Genomic DNA, 22,814 nt, shown 5'->3' on the forward strand with positions numbered 1-22,814 from the left:
GTGGTAGGAGAGAAGTCAGGGAATTTGGTGGCGGAAGCCCTTCTTAGGACCCTGGAGACCCTGGCTAGGATTTTAACATACATCTAAGTGTGTTCGTAAGGGTTTGGAGGCTCTCGTCAGAACAATGGTAACGTGATACAACTTTATATTTTAGAAGACTCTGAAGTATAGTTATGACTGTGTGGAGAATAAACTGTGTGTGTGTGTGTGTGTGCATGTGTGTGCGTAGGAGGTGGCCATAGAGGAACCTGGGACACTAGGAGACTCGAGTAGTTTTGATGGGAGAAGATGGTGATGTGGAGTAGCATGTGAGCTGTGGAGGTGATCAGTGGTGATCAGGTGGGTGACGTGTTCTGTAGGTAGAGCTAGCAGGTTGGGCTGACCTCTTGGATGTGGGATATGAGGAGAGGGGAGTTGGGGATAGTTCTAGAGCTTCAGGATTGAGCAGCTGGGTGAATGGAGTTTCCATTACTGGGACTATCTTAGGAGGACAGTTTTACTGAGGGGAGGGGGAATGGGTGGAATCAGTGTTTATTTTCTATTTGTTAACCTTGAGATACCTGTTAGACAACCTAGTGGATATGTCAAATTACACTCTTCCAGAGGTCAGATGTGAGCTTGGGGCTGGGGAAGATAACTTCGGGGAGTCACGCGAGTATAGATTGACTGGATGAGATCATTTAGGGAGGGTTGAGTGCGTATAAAGGATAGGTGGGAGTACTGAATCCTGAAGTCCTGTCCTGTGTGGCATCTGCAAGAAGAGCTCCATAAAGGGTGTTGAGCAGAAGTAGCTAGTGAGGGAGGGGCGTGTGCTGTTCAGAAGTTAAGTGAGGAGAAGGGATTCAGGAAGGGGCGAGGGGTCAGCTGCTGCCAGGAAATGGAACAAGAGAGAATCTAATAATTGACCTTTGGATTTGGCTTCGCTAAATCCTGTTGATTCTGCTTTGCAATATAGCCCTAAAGTTCATAACACACCTTTTTACTCCCTGCCAGCGAACACTGTTAGTCAGATTTTAATTACCTTTCTCCTGGACTGTTTTTTGAATTATTACTTTCTCTCCTGATTACAGTACAAAACTCATGTTTATTTAGAAAATGTGGAAAACACAGAGACAGTGTCACAGTGATTAAAAAACCCCCAATTCCTTACCCCACCTAACCACTAGATGGTCATTGATAACACTGTGCTGCCTTCCCCCATCCATTTCTATCTCTGCATACTTGTAATGCATATAATGCATAACTTTGGCTTTTTAAAATGAGCATGGTGGAACTATTAATCTAATGTTAAAAATTCTTTGAGAATGTGTGTGAATGTGTGGCAACATAAGTATTCCATCATGGTGGAGTAGCCTTCTAACTGAACTCCCCACCTGTTTCCCACAATTACATCTTAAATGAGTCCTGATGAATTTTCCTAAGACACATTCTTCTTCTCTAAGCTTTTAGTGCCTATAGCTTAGTGATTAAAAGCATGGGCTCTGTTTTTGAGAGGAATTCCATGCATATAGCAGGAAATATGCAAGATAGGAAAAAAGAATACTTATCTTTTATAGAATAGCTGTTGTTATAATTTTCATCTATTTCCTGCTAATCATTTTTGTTTGTCTAAATGTACCTACACAACATTTCATTTGTCTGTTACTAACAAGGATCACACTATGTTTTCTAGCCAGACTTTTTTTTTCATAATTTATTCTCTCGTCTATACTTTATAATATATTGGTCAAAGTATATAAGCAGTTTTGTGATTCTGTTTGTTGTGAAATTGCTCTTCGAAAAGATTGTACCATTTGAAAGTATATTTATAAAAAATTTTGTTCTCTTTAAATTTTAGGGTAGACCACTATCTTGTTGAACTCTTAAATGAAGTTCTACTTGGATACAAAGATGAGGACTAGATAACTTCTTGAGGTTCCTTCTAACCCCTAGGATGAAGATAATAACTAACATTTGTGTAGTGCTCTAAAGTTTACAGAGTGAGTTCTCATACATCATCTCACTTGATCCTCACAACAGCCCTGTGAGGTAGGTAGGACAGGTATTGTTATTCTCATTTAAGAGATAAACTAGAGAGGTTAAGGGACTTAGTCAGGTTTTATTTAAATGTTTTAGCAGAGACTTGAAACCAGGACGTATGATCTAAATAATCACATTCTTTTTACAAGATTTCATACAACTGCACATTTAGAATTGCTGTATGTCACCTAGTTAAAGTGACATTTGTTACATACAGAAATAAGCCTGTTGATAATATAAATACAGTGTTCCCCAATCCTTTTCCATGCCCCCTCCCCTGCTGTTAAATGAATGACTCTATCTCTCTTTTGACTAGGGGAAGGTAATTTAATTGTATAGTTCTATTTAAACACCTATTTTCCCTAGCATTTGGGGGAGGGGAAGTTACATTATGTTTTTCATTTCTGTGTGTGTGCGTGTGTGTGTGTGTGCTTGCTACAACTTAAGAGTATATCTCCATTACTTTCACACATGTAGCATAAAGTCTTCAAGGAATAGATTACAGTTAGAACTAGAATCTTTTGGTTCTAGCATGAACCTAGAATCACAAGCTTTTCAGGGTATTTACTCTTTTTTGTACTACTTTAACCAATTGGGATAATTAAGTATCCAGGTATAGCTGCTTATGATGTTCACAAAGGTACAGTGAATGATAAGTGACAGTGAGTGATAGTGGAAGTCAAATCAAGAAGAATTACAACTAATCTTCTCTTTGACTAGCTGCCTCATACGGTAGAAGTTTGTAAAACTGAACTGGGAGCTTGGTAGTGGCATTATCACATTTTAGGAATAGACCTAGATTTTCAGGACTACTTGGTATTACATTAAACTGTCTCACAGTGTTTTCTGTACTACCTTTAAATACTTAACATCACCAATATTTTCAAAAAATCTTGTATTTTTGTTTTTTTTCCTAGTTGTTGGTCTTGACGATATTATGGATGAAGGAGTTGTAAAAGAAAGTGGCAATGATACCATTGATGAAGAAGAACTGATTTTACCTAACAGGAATTTGAGGGACAAAGTAGAAGAAAATTCAGTGAGATCACCAAGAAAATCACCTCGTTTAATGGCACAAGGTAATCCTTCCAGAGAGGACGAGCTAGAAAATCAAGTGTAGGGACAGATGTGATAGGTTGTAAAGTTGCTGAGCAGTGATAGTAGTTTCTTGGTGTTTGCTAATCTGAGCATTTTGATAATCAATTTTGAGATTGTATCAATTTGTTGATATGATTTTTTAAAATTTTTATTGAAATTACACATTCACATAATTTAAAGAGTTGACTAGTTCTATGAGTTTCCAGTACTTGCCATCCTACTACTTATTTCCCTTTCCCCAGAGGAAACTACTATTACCGCTTTCATCTGGTTTTGTTAATTTTTTGGTATTTACTTCCATGTCTCTAAGTAACACATGTATGTTGCCACTACTTGATTAATTCTGATGTATGTATTTATTGATTTCCCATTCTGGATGGTGAATTTAGCGTTCTTTCTCCTCTTGTTCCCCCATCACACAAAAGAACATTTTCTCATCTTTCTGATTCATAATTTTGTAAGATCAGTAGTAATTACTTATGTTATTGTGACTCAATATGCTGTTAGTGATGATCCATTTAGTGAACTGTAGTCGCTTTTCCTATACAGCTTTTTGTCTTTCTGATTTAATAATTGATTTTGTTGTTCATTTGCTTATAGTTTTATGCATTCGCACACACAGTTTTCAGTGTACGTATCGGTACCCACCCCAACTACTCTGCCAGTTGTCTGAATCTTTCTTAAAGATATTTGAGCATATCAGGTGTTCTGTCATTTTCATCTTATTGAGGAAGTGTCTCTGGGGGCCTTCTGATCTTCCGTGTGCGCTGTCGTGTTAGCGCTGTATAAGTCAGATGCATGGCTGTTGTCCAGAGAGCTCTCTTTACTATTCTTCTGAGGATTCTGTTCTGTATTGCAGTTCCTGTTTACTTTTCCTTGAAGTATCTCCTTCGTTTTGGTGACATACCTCTTCTAGTACTTTTGTGAGAAAAAGGAGTATGGATATATATTTTTGAAACCTTGTATGTTTGCAAATGTATTTAATATGTTCTCACATTGGAATCATGGTCTGATTGAACATAGAATTCAAGGTTGGAAATTGTTTTTCCTCAGAAATTTGAAAGTGATGCTCTGTTTTCAGTTCTGGGAAAATGTCTTGAATTATTTCATTGATTATTTTCCTCTTTATTTTGTCAACTCTTGCTTCCTGGAACTCCTGTTATTCAAGTATTAGATAGCAGGGACTGGCTCTTCCATTTTCTTCATCTTTCCACCTCTGTATTCTTCCTCTACTTGCTGAAATTTTCTCATGTTTATCCTTCAACTTTTTCATCAAATTCTGAATGTTCTTTTTTTGTTCCGGGAATAGTCCTTTTTGTAGCATTCTGGTCTTGTTTCATGCATGCAGTATCTTATGTTGTCTTTCGTAAGATACTCACGGTGTTTTAAAGGTTTTTTAGTCTTTTTTTCTTTTTTTTTTTGGTTCTGTCTTTCATGTTAAGAGACTTTGCTAAATGTCTGATCATTGATGGTTTAATGTTTTGTCAGCTGTGAGCATCACTGTATGGTAATCTGGCTGTGTTACTTTCTGGAGGAATCCCTGTTGTTAGACTTTAGGCTTGTTAGATTGTTAGCATATCATGGGAGCCCTTGAGGGAAGCTGATGGGGGCATCTCATCTTTCAGTACATACAAATACACATAATCTTACAGATTTCAGTGTACTTTACTGCTACTCTTATCTATGCTGGATGTTCCTTAGTCTAGAAACTCTGTTTTTACACTCCCCAAAGAGTAAGCCTCCAGTCTTCGATTAGGACCTGGGAAGGGCAGTTGCCCAATGGATGGAGTAGGGGCGAGGGAGCTCGGGGTCTGACTGCTTTTTAAACAGCTTTCGACTCATCCTCATTTTAACTGCCTGCCTTCCTCCCTACTTTAGAATTATCTGGGATCACCAGTTCCTAAGCCTTTTGAGGTGTTAATGGTATTGGTTTGGCCACCAGTGCCAGATTACTGTTTATCTTTTTTTGGATGTCCTGCATCAGTTACTGCTTGATCATCTTTTGTTTGGCTTCCAAAATCATCAGTGTTTTCTCTTCTCCTGCCCTTTCTTTCCTTTTGTTTTACTTTTTAAATTAAAAAAATTTTTTTAAACATCTTTATTGGGAGTATAACTGCTTTGCAATGGTGTGTTAGTTTCTGCTGTATAACAAAGTGAATCAGCTGTACATATACATATGTCCCCATATGTCCTTCCTTTTGCATCTCCCTCCCACCCTCCCTATCCCACCCCTCTAGGTGGTCACAAAGAATCGAGCTGATCTCCCTGTGCTATGCGGCTGCTTCCCACTAGCTATCTATGTTACATTTGGTAGTATATATAAGTCCATGCCACTCTCTCAGTTCCTCCCAGCTTACCCTTCCCCCTCCCCATGTTCTCAAGTCTGTTCTGTACATCCGCATCTTTATTCCTGTCCTGAACCTAGGTTCTTCATTTTTTTTGTTTTTTGTTTTAGATTCCATATACATGTGTTAGCATATGGTATTTGCTTTTCTCTTTCTGACTTCACTCTGTATGACAAATTCTAGATCCATCCACCTCACTACAAATAACTCGATTTTGTTTCTTTTTATGGCTGACTAATATTCCAGCTTCTTTATCCATTCATCTGTCGATGAACACTTAGGTTGCTTCCATGTCCTGGCTATTGTAAATAGAGCTGCAGTGAACATTGTGGTACGTGACTCTATTTGAATTTTGGTTTTCTCAGGGTATATGCTCAGTAGTGGGATTGCTGGGTTGTATGGTAGGTAGTTCTATTTTTAGTTTTTTAAGGAACCTGCATACTGTTCTCCATAGTGGCTGTACCAATTTACATTCCCACCAACAGTGCACGAGGGTTCCCTTTTCTCCACACCCTCTCCAGCATTTATTGCAGATGTTTTGGTGATGGCCATTCTGACTGGTGTGAGGTGATACCTCATTGTAGTTTTGATTTGCATTTCTCTAATAATTAGTGATGAGCATTCTTTCATGTGTTTGTTGGCAATCTGTATGTCTTCTTTGGAGAAATGTCTATTTAGGTCTTCTGCCCATTTTTGGATTGGGTTGTTTGTTTTCTTGTTATTGAGCTGCATGAGCTGCTTGTAAATCTTGGAGATTAATCCTTTGTCAGTTGCTTCATTTGCAAATATTTTCTCCCATTCTGAGGGTTGTCTTTTGGTCTTGTTTATGGTTTCCTTTGCTGTGCAAAAGCTTTTAAGTTGCATTAGGTCCCATTTGTTTATTTTTGTTTCTATTTCCATTTCTCTAGGAGGTGGGTCACAAAGGATCTTGCTGTTATTTACGTCATAGAGTGTTCTGCCTATGTTTTCCTCTAAGAGTTTGATAGTGTCTGCCCTTACACTTAGGTCTTTAATCCACTTTGAGTTTATTTTTGTGTATGGTGTTAGGGAGTGTTCTCATTTCATTCTTTTACATGTAGCTGTCCAGTTTTCCCAGCACCACTTATTGAAGAGGCTGTCTTTTCTCCATTGTATATTCTTGCCTCCTTTATCAAAGATAAGGTGACCATATGTGTGTGGGTTTATCTCTGGGTTTTCCATCCTGTTCATTGATCTATATTTCTGTTTTTGTGCCAGTACCATTCTGTCTTGATTACTGTGCCTTTTTAGTATAGTCTGAAGTCGGGGAGCCTGATTCCTCCAGCTCCATTTTTCGTTCTCAAGATTGCTTTGGCTATTCGGGGTCTTTTGTGTTTCCATACAAATTGTGAAATTTTTTGTTCTAGTTCTGTGAAAAATGCCAGTGGTAGTTTGATAGGGATTGCATTGACTCTGTAGATTGCTTTGTGTAGTAGAATCATTTTCACAATGTTGATTCTTCCAATCCAAGAACATGGTATATCTCTCCATCTATTTGTATCATCTTTAATTTCTTTCATCAGTGTCTTATAATTTTATGCATACAGGTCTCTTTTCTCCTTAGGTAGGTTTATTCCTAGATATTTTATTCTTTTTGTTGCAATGGTAAACGGGAGTGTTTTCTTAATTTCACTTTCAGATTTTTCGTCATTAGTGTATAGAAATGCAAGAGATTTCTTTCTGTGCATTAATTGTGTATCCTGCTACTTTACCAAATTCATTGATTAGCTCTAGGAGTTTTCTGGTAGCATGTTTAGGATTCTCTATGTATAGCATCATGTCATCTGCAAACAGTGACAGCTTTACTTCTTCTTTTCCGATTTGGATTCCTTTTATTTCTTTTTCTTCTCTGATTGCTGTGGCTAACACTTCCAAAACTATGTTGAATAATAGTGGTGAGAGTGGGCAACCTTGTCTTGTTCCTGATCTTAGTGGAAATGGTTTCAGTTTTTCACCATTGAGGACAATGTTGGCTGTGGGTTTGTCATATATGGCCTTTATTATGTTGAGGAAAGTTCCCTCTATGCCTACTTTCTGCAGGGCTTTTATCATAAATGGGTGTTGAATTTTGTCGAAAGCTTTCTCTGCATCTATTGGGATGATCATATGGTTTTTCTCCTTCAGTTTGTTAATATGGTGTATCACATTGATTGATTTGCATATATTGAAGAATCCTTGCATTCCTGGAATAAACCCCACTTGATCATGGTGTATGATCCTTTTAATGTGCTGTTGGATTGTGTTTGCTAGTGTTTTGTTGAGAATTTTTGCATCTGTGTTCATCAGTGATACTGGCCTGTAGTTTTCTTTCTTTGTGACATCTTTGTCTGGTTTTGGTATCAGGGTGATGGTGGCCTCGTAGAATGAGTTAGGGAGTGTTCCTCCCTCTGCAATATTTTGGAAGAGTTTGAGAATGATAGGTGTTAGCTCTTCTCTGAATGTTTGATCGAATTTGCCTGTGAAGCCATCTGGTCCTGGGCTTTTGTTTGTTGGAAGATTTTTAATCACAGTTTCAATTTCAGTGCTTGTGATTGGTCTGTTCATATTTTCTATTTCTTCCTGTTCAGTCGCAGCACGTTGTGCATTTCTAAGAATTTGTCCATTTCTTCCAGGTTGTCCATTTTATTGGCATAGAGTTGCTTGTAGTAATCTCTCATGATCGTTTGTATTTCTGCAGTGTCAGTTGTTACTTCTCCTTTTTCATTTCTAATTCTATTGATTTGAGTCTTCTCCCTTTTTTTCTTGATGAGTCTGGGTAATGGTTTATCAATTTTGTTTATCTTTTCAAAGAACCTGCTTTTAGCTTATTGATCTTTCCTATCGTTTCCTTCATTTCTTTTTCGTTTACTTCTGTTCTGATCTTTATGATTTTTTTCCTTCTCCTAACTTTGTGTTTTTTTGTTCTTCTTTCTCTAATTGCTTTAGGTGTAAGGTTAGGTTGTTTATTTGAGATGTTTCTTGTTTCTTGAGGTAGGATTGTATTGCTATAAACTTCCCTCTTAGAACTGCTTTTGCTGCATCCCGTAGGTTTTGGGTCATCGTGTTTTCATTGTCATTTGTTTCTAGGTATTTTTTGATTTCCTCTTTGATTTCTTCAGTGATCTCTTGGTTATTAAGTAGTGTGTTGTTTAGCCTCCATGTGTTTGTATTTTTTTACAGATTTTTTCCTATAATTGATATCTAGTCTCATAGCATTGTGGTCGGAGAAGATACTTGATACGATTTCAATTTTCTTAAATTTACCAAGGCTTGATTTGTGAACCAAGATACGATCTATCCTGGAGAATGTTCCATGAGCACCTGAGAAGAAAGTGTATTCTGTTGTTTTTGGATGGAATGTTCTATAAATATCAATTAAGTCCATCTTGTTTAATGTATCATTTAAAGCTTGTGTTTCCTTATTTATTTTCATTTTGGATGATCTGTCCACTGGTGAAAATGGGGTGTTAAAGTCCCCTACTATGATTGTGTTACTGTCGATTTCCCCTTTTATGGCTGTTAGCATTTGCCTTATGTATTGAGGTGCTCCTCTGTTGGGTGCATAAATATTTACAATTGTTATGTCTTTTTCTTGGATTGATCCCTTGATCATTATGTAGTGTCCTTCTTTATCTCTTGTAATAGTCTTTATTTTAGAGTCTATTTTGTCTGACGTGAGAATTGCTACTCCAGCTTCCTCTTGATTTCCATTTGCATGGAATTTCTTTTTCCATCCCCTCACTTTCAGTCTGTATGTGTCCCTAGGTCTGAAGTGGGTCTCTTTTAGACAACATTATCCGGGTCTTGTTTTTGTATCCTTTCAGCCAGTCTGTGTCTTTTGGCTGGAGCATTTAATCCATTTACATTTAAGGTAATTATCGGTATGTATGTTCCTATTACCTTTTTCTTAATTGTTTTGGGTTTGTTATTGTAGGTCTTTTCATTCTCTTGTGTTTCCTGCCTAGAGAAGTTCCTTTAGCATTCGTTGTAAAGCTGGTTTGGTGGTGCTGAATTCTCTTAGGTTTTGCTTGTCTGTAAAGGTTTTAATTTCTCCGCCAAATCTGAATGAGATCCTTGCTGGGTAGAGTAATCCTGGTTGTAGGTTTTTCCCTTTCATCGCTTTAAATATGTCCTGCCACTCGCTTCTGGCTTGCAGAATTTGTGTTGAAAGATCAGCTGTTAAACTTATGGGGAGTCCCTTGTATGTTATTTGTTGTTTTCCCTTGCTGCTTTTAATATTTTTTCTTTGTATTTAATTTTTGGTGGTTTGATTAATATGTGTTTTGGCGTGTTTCTCCTTGGATTTTTCCTGTATGGGACTCTCTTCGCTTCCTGGGCTTGATTGACTGTGTCCTTTCCCACATTAGGGAAGTTTTCAACTATAATCTCTTGAAATATTTTCTTAGTCCCTTTCTTTTTTCTCTTTTTCTTGTGGGACCCCTATAATTTGAGTGTTGGTGCGTTTAATGTCCCAGAGGTCTCTGAGACTGTCCTCAGTTCTTTTTGTTCTTTTTTCTTTATTTTGCTCTGCAGTAGTTATTTACACTATTTTATCTTCCAGGTTACTTATCCGTTCTGCTTCAGTTATTCTGGTATTGATTCCTTCTAGAGAATTTTAAATTTCATTTATTGTGTTGTTCATCATTGTTTGTTTGCTCTTTAGTTTTTCTAGTTCCTTGTCAAACGTTTCTTGTGTTTTCTCCATTCTATTTTCAAGATTTTGGATCATCTTTACTATCATTACTCTGAATTGTTTTTCACGTAGACTGCCTATTTCCTCTTCATTTGTTTGGTCTGGTGGGTTTTTACCTTGCTCCTTCATCTGCCGTGGGTTTCTCTGTCTTCTCATTTTGCTTAACTTACTGTGTTTGGGGTCTCGTTTTCACTGGCTGCAGGTTCGTAGTTCCCGTTGTTTTTGGTGTCTGCCGCCAGTGGCTAAGATTGGTTCAGTGGGTTGTGTAGGCTTCCTGGTGGAGGATACTTGTGCCTGTGTTCTGGTGGATGAGTCTAGATCTTGTCTTTCTGTTGGGCAGGACCTCGTCAGGTGGTGTGTTTTGGGGTGTCTGAACTTCATATGATTTTAGGCAGCCTCTCTGCTAATGGGTGGGGTTGTGTTCCTGTCTTGCTAGTTGTTTGGCGTCGGGTGTCCAGCACTGTAGCTTGCTGGTCGTTAAGTGGAGCTGGGTTTTAGAGTTGAGATGGAGATCTCTGGGAGATCTTTTGCCATTTGATATTACATGGAGCCCGGAGGTCTCTGGTGGACCAGTGTTCTGAACTTGGCTCTCCCATCTTAGAGGCACAGGCCTGACACCCGGCCGGAGCACCAAGACCCTGTCAGCCACACGGCAAAAAAATGAACGGCAGTTACACTGAGAGGTGCCTTATTAATAGCAAGAATGGAAGCCGGGAAGCAGTTGACTGTCATTTGTCATGTGCTGAGGGAAAATAACTGTCAGAGTAGAAACCAATGTCCAGCAAAACTTTCAGATGAGTGGTTTATTACAGAGGATGTTAAAGCACAGGAACCAACAGCCAGATGAAGAGATTCATAGGGTTAGGTCAAGAACAAAGAAACTTCAGTCCTCTTGGAGCTGGGAGCCCTGCAAGCACTGTGGCACGTGGAGGTGTTCTACTTCACCATTCAGAAGCTCTCTGAAACCCCTCCTTTTGGATTTTAATGGTGCCTTCACTACACAGGCATGGTTCATTAAATTCTTAGGCATTGGTCCTTTCTTTCCTTTTAGATTCATAGCTTTTGTATAGCTTTAATGTGCGGTTTTGAGAAGTGGATTATTAGCTCAGATGCATATATTTACTTCTTCATCTTTTCCTCAGTTTTTAAAAAAATTGATTATTTGGTATATATTTGTGACTTTGAGAAACAAAAAGAGTAGAATGAACATTATAGACAAATAATGGTAATGTTTGGCGTACACCGCCCGGCTTCAAACTAAGGCAGTTTATAGTTAGAGGAGAAAGAGTTACTTTATCTTTTGTCAGTTAATCAATTACTATTGGAAAACAATTTTTTATTTGAATACCTTCACAGTTGAATGTGCTATTCATTTATCAACCACTTACGTAATGGGTGTTAAAAGTTCTTCATTTATTTTATTTCAGGGCATATAAATATAGTAGAGCTATAAATTATTACAGGCTGTCTTCAGAGCTTTAAAAATTATCTAAATATTAATAACAAACTGTTAAAATTTTAGTTATTTTAAAATGTTATATAGCTGAGCATGAGTGGTTCATGATCTACTAAGTAAGTTTTTAAAGTTGTTGGGTACTTACCTGATGACCAAATATTGTGCCGAGTCCTGGGGAATTAGAAAGGGTCTCTAAAATAGGATGACCGTGTAATTTATTGTCCAAATGGGGACACTTTTGAGTGTCATGACTGCAAGCATCAACCAGGACTGTTAGAGACAAATGAGGAGGACCTGTGACACCGTCTGTAAGAGTTTCACAGTTCAGGTTCAGTGATACGTGACAAATTAGGAAAATGTTCTAAATACTGGTGCATAGTAGCGTTTTGCATTAAAAAGGAAGGAGACTTTTTAAAAATTTGTGATGTTCAGTTTTCATACAGTTGATTCAGAGGTATTGGATATGCATAGGCTTGGATATAGCTTCTTATTTTGTATTTCAGTTTGTGGGTTGTGTTTTTACTTAGTGAATTATTATTATTATTTTTTCTTAGTGAATTATTTAGCTTTCTTTCCAATTTCTTTTCACTTTGTGTTTCTTTTTCCCTTGGGGATGTATCCAGCTAGGGAAAGGAGGAAAGTCTCAGTTAGTGGATTCTTTGTTAGGAGCATTGTTGCAAGTGGGAAGCTTTATTAAATTACTTTCATACTTTCCGCATTTTCCCTTATGATACATTTTCTTGGTTTAAATCTCTTTAATTATAATTTCTTTTTTTGTTGATCTGTGTCTAGTACTCTAGTGTATATTTCATTTCTTAAAATATTCAAGCTATTCAAGCAATAGCTTGAAGGCTAAAATGGAGATATAAGGGAAGCACATTCATAAAGACATTAGAGTTCTTTTGAGGCTGTGCTTTGAAACTCACACAGATCCTGTTTGTGATAGGTGGTTTAGTTCAGATTTTATTGGCACCCGAATTTGTTTGGTTTTATATACTTAAAGGTATTTAATGTTTACAACTGTATGACAGCCTTGCTTTAAGATGGGTAGTAATATCAAGGAACCTCATTGATTTTACCCCCAGCTTACTTTCATAGAAAAGAAGCTTGATGAAAATATTTCTTACTGTAAAGTATAATATCAGTCTGAATTTTATACAGATTATTTTCTGCCCCAGAATTATAGAACTTTGATAAGTGAATAAAAAATGTAACCATCATCATGAGTAGATGTCAGTACATTTTCTTTGAAATGGGAAAATAAATTTTATAGCTCAGAATAAAGAAGTGATGTATTCTAAATTGCGTTGAAATAAAAACACATGGCAAAATAACTAAGTTTTTTTTATTTATTTTTTTCCCTTGTGATAGAACAAATAAGAAGTTTGCGACAGAGCACTATTGCCAAGCGTTCAAATGCAGCACCTTTAAATAGCACAAAAAAGGCATCAGGGAAGACTGTGTCTGCCCCTAAAGCAGGGGTGAAACAACAAGAAAGGTGTCAGATGAAAGAAGAAGTTGGCGAGTCACCGAAACGCGAGCACCAGAAAGAGAGCAGGAGGAGCCGCCGACACAGTGGACCCATCGGAGCCGCAGTTCCGTCTTGTCTTGACGTGAAGGATGGAGCTGGGTTAGATTCTGAGCAGAAGAGTAATAACCAGGCAGAAGCAGATGTGCCATCTCACGAGTCAAACTGTCCACTCCTTTCAGAGACTTGTGTTAGTATTGAAGAGAAGAAAAATGAAACTCTGATGGAACGGAAAGCCAAGACTATTAGCCCATTGTTTAAGTTCTCAGATAAAGAAGAACATGAACGGAACGATTCCACTTCAAGTAAAATGGATGGGACTGTTGTTGAAGAAATGAAGGCAGAAGGAGAAGTTGAACAAGAATCAAAGGAGACAATAAAATTACCCCACGAAGATGACAGTGTCAGTGAGGAACCTGCATCTTCCGTTGCTTTCTCTGGCAATGCTGCTTGTACAAACCCAAATGAGAAAGAAAAGAACCTCGTCAGTTTGTCTGGTTCTGGGGATGAAGTAAATGAATGTAGTTTGGAATTGAAAGATAGCGTGGAAGTTGCTGATAAAGCTGAGAACTCCCTTCAAAGAAGTAAAATGGAAATGGCTTATTGTAAAGACACAGAGTCTAATGATAAGCAGTTGGAGGGCACCAGATTTAATAAATCAAACTTAGAGGTGGTTAATACTAGTGCTTTTGAACCAGAAAGTAATATTTTAGAAAATGCTATTGGTGATGCACCTGACCAAAATTCAAAACAGTTGAATATTGTTGAAAGTATTAAAATGGAGTCTCATGAAACAGCAAACCTTCAGGATGACAGAGACAGCCAGTCAAATAGTGTTTCTTGCTTAGAGTCAAAAAACATAAAACCCAAACACACAAAACCTGTAATTCATTCTAAGCAAACCATGACCACAGATACTCGGAAAAAAGTTGTTGGAGCAAAGCATGAATTAATGCATAACATAACTAAAGTTAATGTCAAAAGTGTGAAGCGAAATGCTGATGAATCAGAATCTAAGCAAAATTTTCATAGGCCAGTCAAAGTGAGAAAGAAACAAGTTGATAAGGATTCAAAGTTTCAGAGTTGCAATTCTGGGGTTAAATCTGTGAAAAATCAGGCTCATTCTGTATTCAGAAAGATATCACAAGATCAAAATTTAGTACAGATTTCCAAACCCTTGACTCATTCTTTGAGTGAAAAGCCTCTCGGTCACCCTGGTTGCTCAAAAGAGCCTCATCCTGCTGCACAAACTGGGCACTTGCTGCATTCCAGCCAGAAGCAGTGCCATAAGCCCCAGCCGCCGGCTCCAGCAGCGAGAACCAGTAGTCATGTGAAGGAAGAGCTTGAGCACACAGGTGGTGTAGAACATTTTAAGGAAGAGGATAAATTGAAATTGAAAAAACCTGAGAAGAGCCTACAACCCCGTCAGAGAAGAAGCAGCAGAAGTTTTCCTTTGGATGAGCCACCGTTGTTCATCCCAGATAATATAGCTACTGTAAGACGGGAAGGCTCAGATCATAGCTCTTCATTTGAGAGCAAATATGTCTGGACTCCCAGCAAGCAGTGTGGGTTTTGCAAAAAACCGCATGGCAACAGGTGTGTGTGTGGGTGTGGGTGTGTATGTATATGTGATACGTACATTAAAGAGAAATTGCTTTTTTTTAGGGTCGGATTAGTGTGAGAACTTTTTATAGAAAGAGATTATTTAACATACAAAGACTTTTGCACAAACAGAAACCCCTCATCAATCCTGGATATATGATAGTAAGATGGAGCCACTGAATTTACAAATATGCCGTCCTAGAAACTTCAAAACGCATAGTCTGACCAGAAGCTGGTATATATGGAAATGTTTTATCATTGTAACCAGTTAGTGTAATTTAGTCATTGCATCTTAAAAAAAAAATCAGAAAATTGTTACAGTGCTTTGGGTCTGTAAGTTATATATTATTTTGTTTGGCTTGAGAAGAACTAGTAATAAATTGTGAAGGGCATAATGGAAATTCTATATATATACTTTCAAATGAAGCACACTTACTATGACTTAATACCACTACTTCATAACTATCAAACGTGACCTTAGAATGAAATTTGATAGCTAAAACAACTGTTAAATGACACAGGGGAATTTTGTATGTAACATGGAATGGAGTGAAACATGTATTTTGTTTCTGAATGTTCTAGTGATTTGGGTTTCTTGTGAATTCTAATCTTTTAGGAAGTGATTTTGTAGCACTGCCGTTGTCATTCTTTCCTTAGGATTCAGTATTCTATAGTTTTATGACACTGCCACCCTCCCCGCCCATGTATTTTTTATTTGCTAGCTTTTTGAGAAAAAGAGAACAAGAGGTGAAGTGGAGTTTCCAGCTACAAGATTATCCTGTTCAAGTGTTGAGATTGCTGTTGGAACTTCTATCAACATTGATATGATAAAAGAACATTGTAACTTGCACATTGTAATATTATCTTTACTCATGAAAGTAAATATTAGAACGATTTCCCAGCACAATTAGATTACATGAAAATGAAACTCTTTAGGGAGGGACAGTTTAGTGCAGTGCATTGTAACACATTATTTTGGTATGGAGGGTGTGGTTGGGAGTTCTTGGGGCTATTCTGTAAAAAATAACTTTTATGTCAAGGGGTTTTTTCATTTGTGATTCAGCCCATGGCCTATTTTTAGTGTCAGTGGTTACTTTATAACAGCATATTCCAGTTTTTAAAACTTGTGACTTGTTTGAATATAGTGCTACACTTGCCCTCACTTTTGTGCTGTTTATGCTTTTTTGTTTAAAACACCTTATTCAAATATTCTAAAGTGGGCCTAAGAGAATTAAGGGCTAGATGGTCCTTGTAAGTGCTTTTTTAAGTTAGCCCTCTTTTCTTTGCCAGCATCTTCTAAAAACCATCATACTGACATGTTGTCAGAGTATGAAATAGGAGCCTTAAACTGAATGAGTTTCTGAAATGAAACTGGCCTAGAGTTGGAAGACATGTTATAATGTAACTTTTTTGGAGATAAACTTCTGTTATGATGGCATGGTCCTCAGGAGTTTGCCCAGGCTTTTGAATGATGACTGTCACTTCACCAATATCAGTTATTTTCCTAAAATGAAGATTGTTAAGTCCCATTGTTTTTTACCTAAGGCTGCCTTTTGGATCTAACCTATAAAACCTAGAGTTTCTTTGCCCCAGTCTGGAAAATGACTTAGAATATTAGATGTGTAGGGATTTTGAGTTTACCCTATGTAATCGACATGAATAATATGTAATAATACTGGAAACTATCAATTTTGGAAGCAGCATTTCACATTCAATTTTGTGAATAAAGAAGCCTAAGTAATTGATTGTTTTTTTCTTTACATATTAACTAGCCTTCACTACTTCTTTGATGCACTCTGCTTGTATATATTGAGGTTACTCAAAAAATGCACCTGTCATGTAGCATGTAATTTTCCTAGTTTAATCCATGTGTAAGAATATGAATTTATTAGGAAGGACATACGTGGAAATAACTTTCTTCCGTATCTTTGATCTCATGCGCCAGCTACATTCATTGAAAGCTATTTGTTAATACGACATTTTTTTAGCACTTGTGACAAATTTACTTCTGTAAAGATTATAACTCTTCAGCATTTTACATGTATTGCAACTGAGGTTAGCTTCCTATATGTGCTTCCAGTTGGAAATTATATTTTTAAATACCGATTCATTCATGGCATGGCCAAATGTAATATTTGACCATAAGCGACTTCTGTATGCATCCTAAAGACAGTAGGCATTGACTGCCTCCCAGTTTACACTTCATGCTGTTGTTTTGGCTTCCATTTATTTTCCTGATTCAGCCTTGTAGCTAAGGTATATTTATTACTTTAAAAGCCAGACTATTTAATACTTTTTTAAAAACTTACCTTTGAACGTCTTTTAAACATAAGTCAGTTGGCATTTTGGAAGGAAGAAGTCTTAGTCTTTTCATAATACCTATCTTGTAGTTTCTAGTATTTCCCTACCTCTCCAGATGACATTTGTATCTTCAGTTTCACTTTCTTGCCCAGTTGTAGGAGATTAGTTCATTGGATGAAATTTAGAAACAAAAAAATATCCTTAGCGTAATGGAGTCATAGCTTTGTACTCAAACAAGAAACCTTTTTCTGAGAAGGAAATTTTCTCTTAGAGAAAGTGATTCTGGTTTTTCTCAGGAGTTTAAGAGTTTGATAGAAAAGTACTTTTCTCTGCAGATTAGATTGTTAGTGACAAAAACAATGATTTAATGTTTATGTGGAATAAAATCATTTTACCCTAGAAAAGAGTGAGTACATATACATTCACAGTAATACAGTCTTAGTTGTTACTTAAAGGAACCACTTATCAGAACTTAATGGTTCATCTTGTAACAGCTCCATTGTTAGTGAATTTGTGACATGACTTTTTAAGAACAGGAATTCTCAATGTTGCTTTTGTGGTTTACTTTGAAGAAACTTGAAAATTTTCTAAGAATATATTTTGGTTTGTGCCAAAAAGATTAGAATTAAGATTACATTTTAAATTAGGTTTAAATTATAGTAGGATTTAAAATTTTGTGTATGAATGTATAACAGTAGGAGAACAAAACAAATATTTCTGAACTTTTCCATTTAACTGATTTCATGCTGACTTGGTCCAGTTAATTCAGAGTTAATCTTTTACCACACATTAATTTTTTTTAGTGAAATATTTAACACCCGGGTTATAGTCTTACCTTTGAGTGATTTTGCCTTTTGGTAATCAGAACTTCAAGGACAGAGCAGAAAATGGGAGGGTAATTATGTTAGCTATTTGATCCATACTCCCTCTCCCTTTTTAAGCCATGAGGAGTAATATGAAAACGGAAGACAGTGTATCTTCTATTTTTGTGATAGGCCACTTAAAAAAAATATATATGGTTAATAAAGTTCGTAATACTGGTAATATTTCCTTTTTTGAAATTTTCCAGTTTCACTTTCAAGTGAATCAATTACATTTACCTCTAGGGCATGTAATTATTTTTATCAATGTCATTTTTTGTTTTGATTTCTCAAGATTTTAACTGCATTATTTTTATATAAAATCTAAAATTTTATTATTAAGATATGTCTGGATGGCACTGTAGTTTTGTGTTTCAGAGCTTCTTAGGAGACATTTCCATAAATAAACTTGGGGCATGGTGATATAATGAATACATTCCACATCATAAAATGACTCTCTCCTGGTTGAATAAAGACTTGAAGTTTCCTAATAGGTTTGTTCGATTTGGATTTGGGGCAAAAGCATAGCCATGGTCATAGTATGTGTCCTATTGAAACTATTACAGGCTTGCTTTGAAGAAATTATTAATATAGCTGAGATGGGAAATCACATTAGCTTTCCTTCAGTATTTCAAAAGAATTCAGCTTAGATAGTTGCTTTCAAGAAATAGGAGTTCTTACAACTTTGCAATCTGAAATAGAAGAGCTTTTAAGTATCTGTATTTTTCAAACTTAGTATTTTTCTGTTGGCTGTATGATCTGTATCACTGAAACATGCATGGACCCATCTAAAGTCTCCCAAACCTAGAGAAACCATTTCTGTCTTGCAGACAAATACCACATTGTTGGAAAGTTTTCTCACTAGAGCTGTGAATCCAAAATATTCTGTATTTTTATTTATTTTTACTTAAGGCATGAGGTGTTTTTTTTTTTTAATGAATTTGTTTTAAGTTTTAAAATGAACCATTGAGGAAATGACGACTTATCTGGAAAAGCTAGCACAAGCCTCGCCAGTTAGGGTAAAGAATGGTGAATTGTAGACATGAAGAAGTCAAGTTTCCTTGGTGCACGGCAGTGGTTGGTCCACAGTGGAAAGGCACATGAGAGAGGAAGAAGAATAGAGTGGTCTGCAATTGGGGGGGTGGGGTATTTGGCATGACTTTTTCAAGACATCCTGTAAGGTTTGAAACTCAGCATTCTGATTCTTACAGTTTCTACATTAAAACAGGACCACTGGTATATTTAGAGAGGGTTGGCCATATCACACAGTATATTACCTTTAACATCTTCCTGTTGGACGATAGGTTTTTAAAAGGACTTTTGTCACTGTTGCTTGTGCCACTATTACTGAAATCAGCACAAAGTCTTTAGATCATTAAAGAATATACTTAAATTCTCCTAAATCTTTCAAACATACCATGAATTACTAACCTGAAGAAAAGGAAAATGTTAAACATGATTAAGTGAGCTTTGTCATTTTCTTAATAATGGGTTGAAAAGTATGTGAAAAAGGTAATTTCACCCTCAAATTGCTGTTTATATATCTGTTTTGCTATTTTATTCTAAAATAATTACAGATATTCTTTCTAAGTTAGAAAAACAAACTTTTTAGAGTCATAAATCTGTCCTTGGACTTTTTCATTGGTTAGTGAAATTATTTCTTAGATAAAATGCAGTAAAGGGAAAATATAAGGAGAGTGTTTGGAAATTTAAAAAAAAATTCACCCTGAATAGTAATATCTTCATGTTGATATAATTTGGTCATTATTTGGGAAAACAAGTTTATTATCTAAAGTACAAGGTCAAGAAGTAAGGAAGCCCATGCTTAGAAGTACATAAAAAGATCCTTCAGCTAAATCATTGTGACACCATGAACCAGAATATTTTGAGCTCAAAGAATAGTTATATATATATAGTTAAGGTGGTTAATAAGGAACAATTTGTGAGGCTCCACTATGTTAGTTTTTGAGTTGCATTTTTGTTGCATCTGGTTTTTCTCTTTGTTATTTAAAATGATTAGTTGGATAAGTGACTCCAATTTTATGTATGATTTCAGGTCTTTGTGGTAAAAGTAGTTGTAACTTTGATAGGTTGTCTGTGATCAGATTATCACAGCTTATCGCCCTTCTCAGTGGAGAAATACTGTTATTCTATACGTTGTTATTCTGTACAGTATGCTGACAAAGGTCAGTTGCCCTTTATTTTTATCCTTGTGTGTCCACCTCCCCCCCAGTATTTTCTCACTCATACTAGAGGGGAAATGTTTTACTTCTTAAAAGATCCATTTTCATAGAATGTTCTTTGGAAACTCCATGTTGAACTGATAGAATGGGTAAAGACAGAAAACATGCAAAATACTGGAAAAATATTAAAAATTCAATTTAGGCTCACTCAGCATTGGTTTTTAAGAAAATGTATCGAATCAAAGTGTTCTTTTTTTTTTTCTTTCCAGGTTTATGGTTGGCTGTGGGAGATGTGATGACTGGTTTCATGGTGATTGTGTTGGGTTAAGTCTTTCTCAAGCACAGCAAATGGGAGAGGAAGACAAAGAATATGTGTGTGTGAAATGTTGTGCCGAAGAAGATAAAAAGACTGAAATAGTAGATCCAGATATTTTGGGAAACCAGGCTAAAGTTGAAGTCCATAGTGAAGATAAAGCAATGGAATATGAAAAGCTTGGGTTATCAAAGCACACTACAACAAATGACAAAACCAAATATATAGATGATACAGTGAAGCACAAGGTCAAAATTTTGAAACGGGTGAGCCTCTAATTAATGCATTCTTTTTATTTAAGAACTTGGGCTGACTGCGAATTTGAAATTTCTCTTTAGATTTCACTGTTGTGTACATTTGCACATTTATTTTTCCGTAGAAATGGGTTTTTACTTAAAATGTTTTGTCAGTCTTGGTGAAACCAGGTAGTGACATCTTCAAAATATGCAGATCTTATTTCTTACAGTTTTTTGTGCTATTTTTAGTCTCTAGTTTGGTACTTGGATTTTCTGTGGTAGAATGTGTGTGAGGCTTTGTGGTGGTAGGTATAAATTGTGCTTGCTGAGAAGTTTTTCTAAAAAGCTTTTCAGTCCGTAAATATCTATGAATCCATAAAACCACATTTGGCATTATTATTTTCAAGTGGAAGAGTTCTCTCTGTAAGGAAAAGTAATCTTAGTTCTTTTGATTTTTGTTCCAATATTTGCTTGGAACCCATATCTCATAATGTTCCTCTTAAAATGTGGCCTTTTAAAAAGTTGTCAGTTTTCCCTCATCTTACATTTTCGACTACCTTCTTAAAGTATTTTCTAAATAGAAATTTCAAGATATTCAGTCAATTACAGGAGAAATGTACAAAGGACACAGCACTTTATCTGATTAAATTTTATTTTCATTGTCTACTTTTTTATTTCCTATGATTTTTCTAATCATTGATTTGTTATTCTTGTAGGTAGTGCTAGGGAGGAAGCACTGGCAACAAATATATGTGGATGGTCAAGTATAATATTCCAAAACACAACGAACATAAATTAGGAACCTTGGAAATATTTTAATTCGACCATTCAGATTGAAGAACATAAGCATGTTTTCTCTAAAACCGTCTCCATTATTTACAAACTCAGTTCTTGGGACACTCCTTACGTGACAAATCTGGATTAAGTTCCAGTTTGCCAAATCCTTGTGGCATCCAACGTTTTCTGTCTGCCAAGACTTTCTGAGAATCAGATTATGTCCTTCTGATATTTACTATTTTTCTGTTGATTTGATTAGCACCAAAGTAATTGATAATATAGAACTGAGCGTGCCATTGAAAACAGTTTATAGCAAGCCTTTGGAAAGGTTCTGTTAACTTTTAATCATCATTTCTTGGGTACAATTTCTTGGCCATTCAGAAATATAGCTCATTGTTTTGTCATTCAGTTGAGTTATCTCCATCTTGTCTAAAAAGACGTTATAAAACATTAACATTGTGAATGTTTTGAGAAACCCCTCTATCCAGTCTCTGTATCAGAAAAGGAACCGAGGTTAGTCTGATATTGTAAATAAATACATGAGCCAAGTGATTACTGCTTTTCTTTTCTTTTTGATACTGAACTGTTGAATCTTATTTGACTAGTCTGATTTTAGTTGATGTAATCTGCTTTTTAAATATCACTTCTTATCCCTAGATTTTATGTTGAACCATTTATTGAGTTCCTATTGTGTGCCAAGCATGGTACCAGATTTGAGTATGTATGACTGATTGACAAATGATCCTGCTCTCAAGTAAGTCTAGTTAGAGAGGTAGAAAATAAACAAGTAAATAAAAAATTATAGGATTCTCAGTCTAGAGAAAATCGATTTTTTGTATATACTCTGTCTTCTTAAAAACTATGATTATATTTCTATACACAAGTATTCTTCTCACTGGTATGATGTGATTTTTTTTTTTTTATAAATTTTATTTATTTATTTTTTGACTGCGTTGGGTCTTCGTTGCTGTGTGCGGGCTTTTCTCTAGTTGGGGCGAGCGGGGGCTACTCTTCATTGTGGTGTGTGGGCTTCTCATTGCAGTGGCTTCTCTTGTGGAGCACGGGCTCTAGGCTCATGGGCTTCAGTAGTTGTGGCACACGGGCTTAGTTGCTCCGCGGCATGTGGGATCTTCCCGGACCAGGGCTCGAACCCGTGTCCCCTGCATATTGGCAGGCGGATTTTTAACCACTTCCCCACCAGGGAAGTCTGGTATGATGTGATTAATTAACTCCCAAGGGTCTCAGAATTCTGGTTTCATTTGTAGTTCTTTGTGGGTTATAATTAGGACAAAAATAATAGGTGTCCTGATGGTTCTACCTTATAGGAGTTAAAATTGCCAGTAGGTACACTGAGAATTTGATACATTTATAGGTAAATGTGACTTCATTTGTTCTAGAAAGTTGTA

General features: G+C 36.4%; 1 protein-coding gene across 8 annotated transcripts in view; it reads left to right on the forward strand.

Moving 5' to 3' along the window:
• PHF3 (PHD finger protein 3) overlaps positions 1–22,814 on the forward strand; it is a 106,613-nt gene that overhangs the window by 48,879 nt on the left and 34,920 nt on the right. For 4 of the 8 annotated variants that reach the window (XM_082404948.1, XM_082404952.1, XM_082404949.1 and 1 more), the window contains 3 exons: positions 2,937–3,098; positions 12,980–14,732; positions 20,352–20,661. In XM_082404948.1, the coding sequence (XP_082261074.1) occupies positions 2,937–3,098; positions 12,980–14,732; positions 20,352–20,661 (2,225 nt within the window). Of the gene's footprint in view, positions 1–1,876; positions 2,029–2,936; positions 3,099–12,979; positions 14,733–20,351; positions 20,662–22,814 lie in introns of those variants that run through there. The other 4 variants (XM_082404950.1, XM_082404954.1, XM_082404953.1 and 1 more) reach the window with 3 other exon arrangements.

The sequence above is a fragment of the Balaenoptera borealis genome (assembly GCF_965194805.1).
Source record: "Balaenoptera borealis genome assembly, chromosome: 9".
NCBI lineage: Eukaryota > Metazoa > Chordata > Mammalia > Artiodactyla > Balaenopteridae > Balaenoptera > Balaenoptera borealis.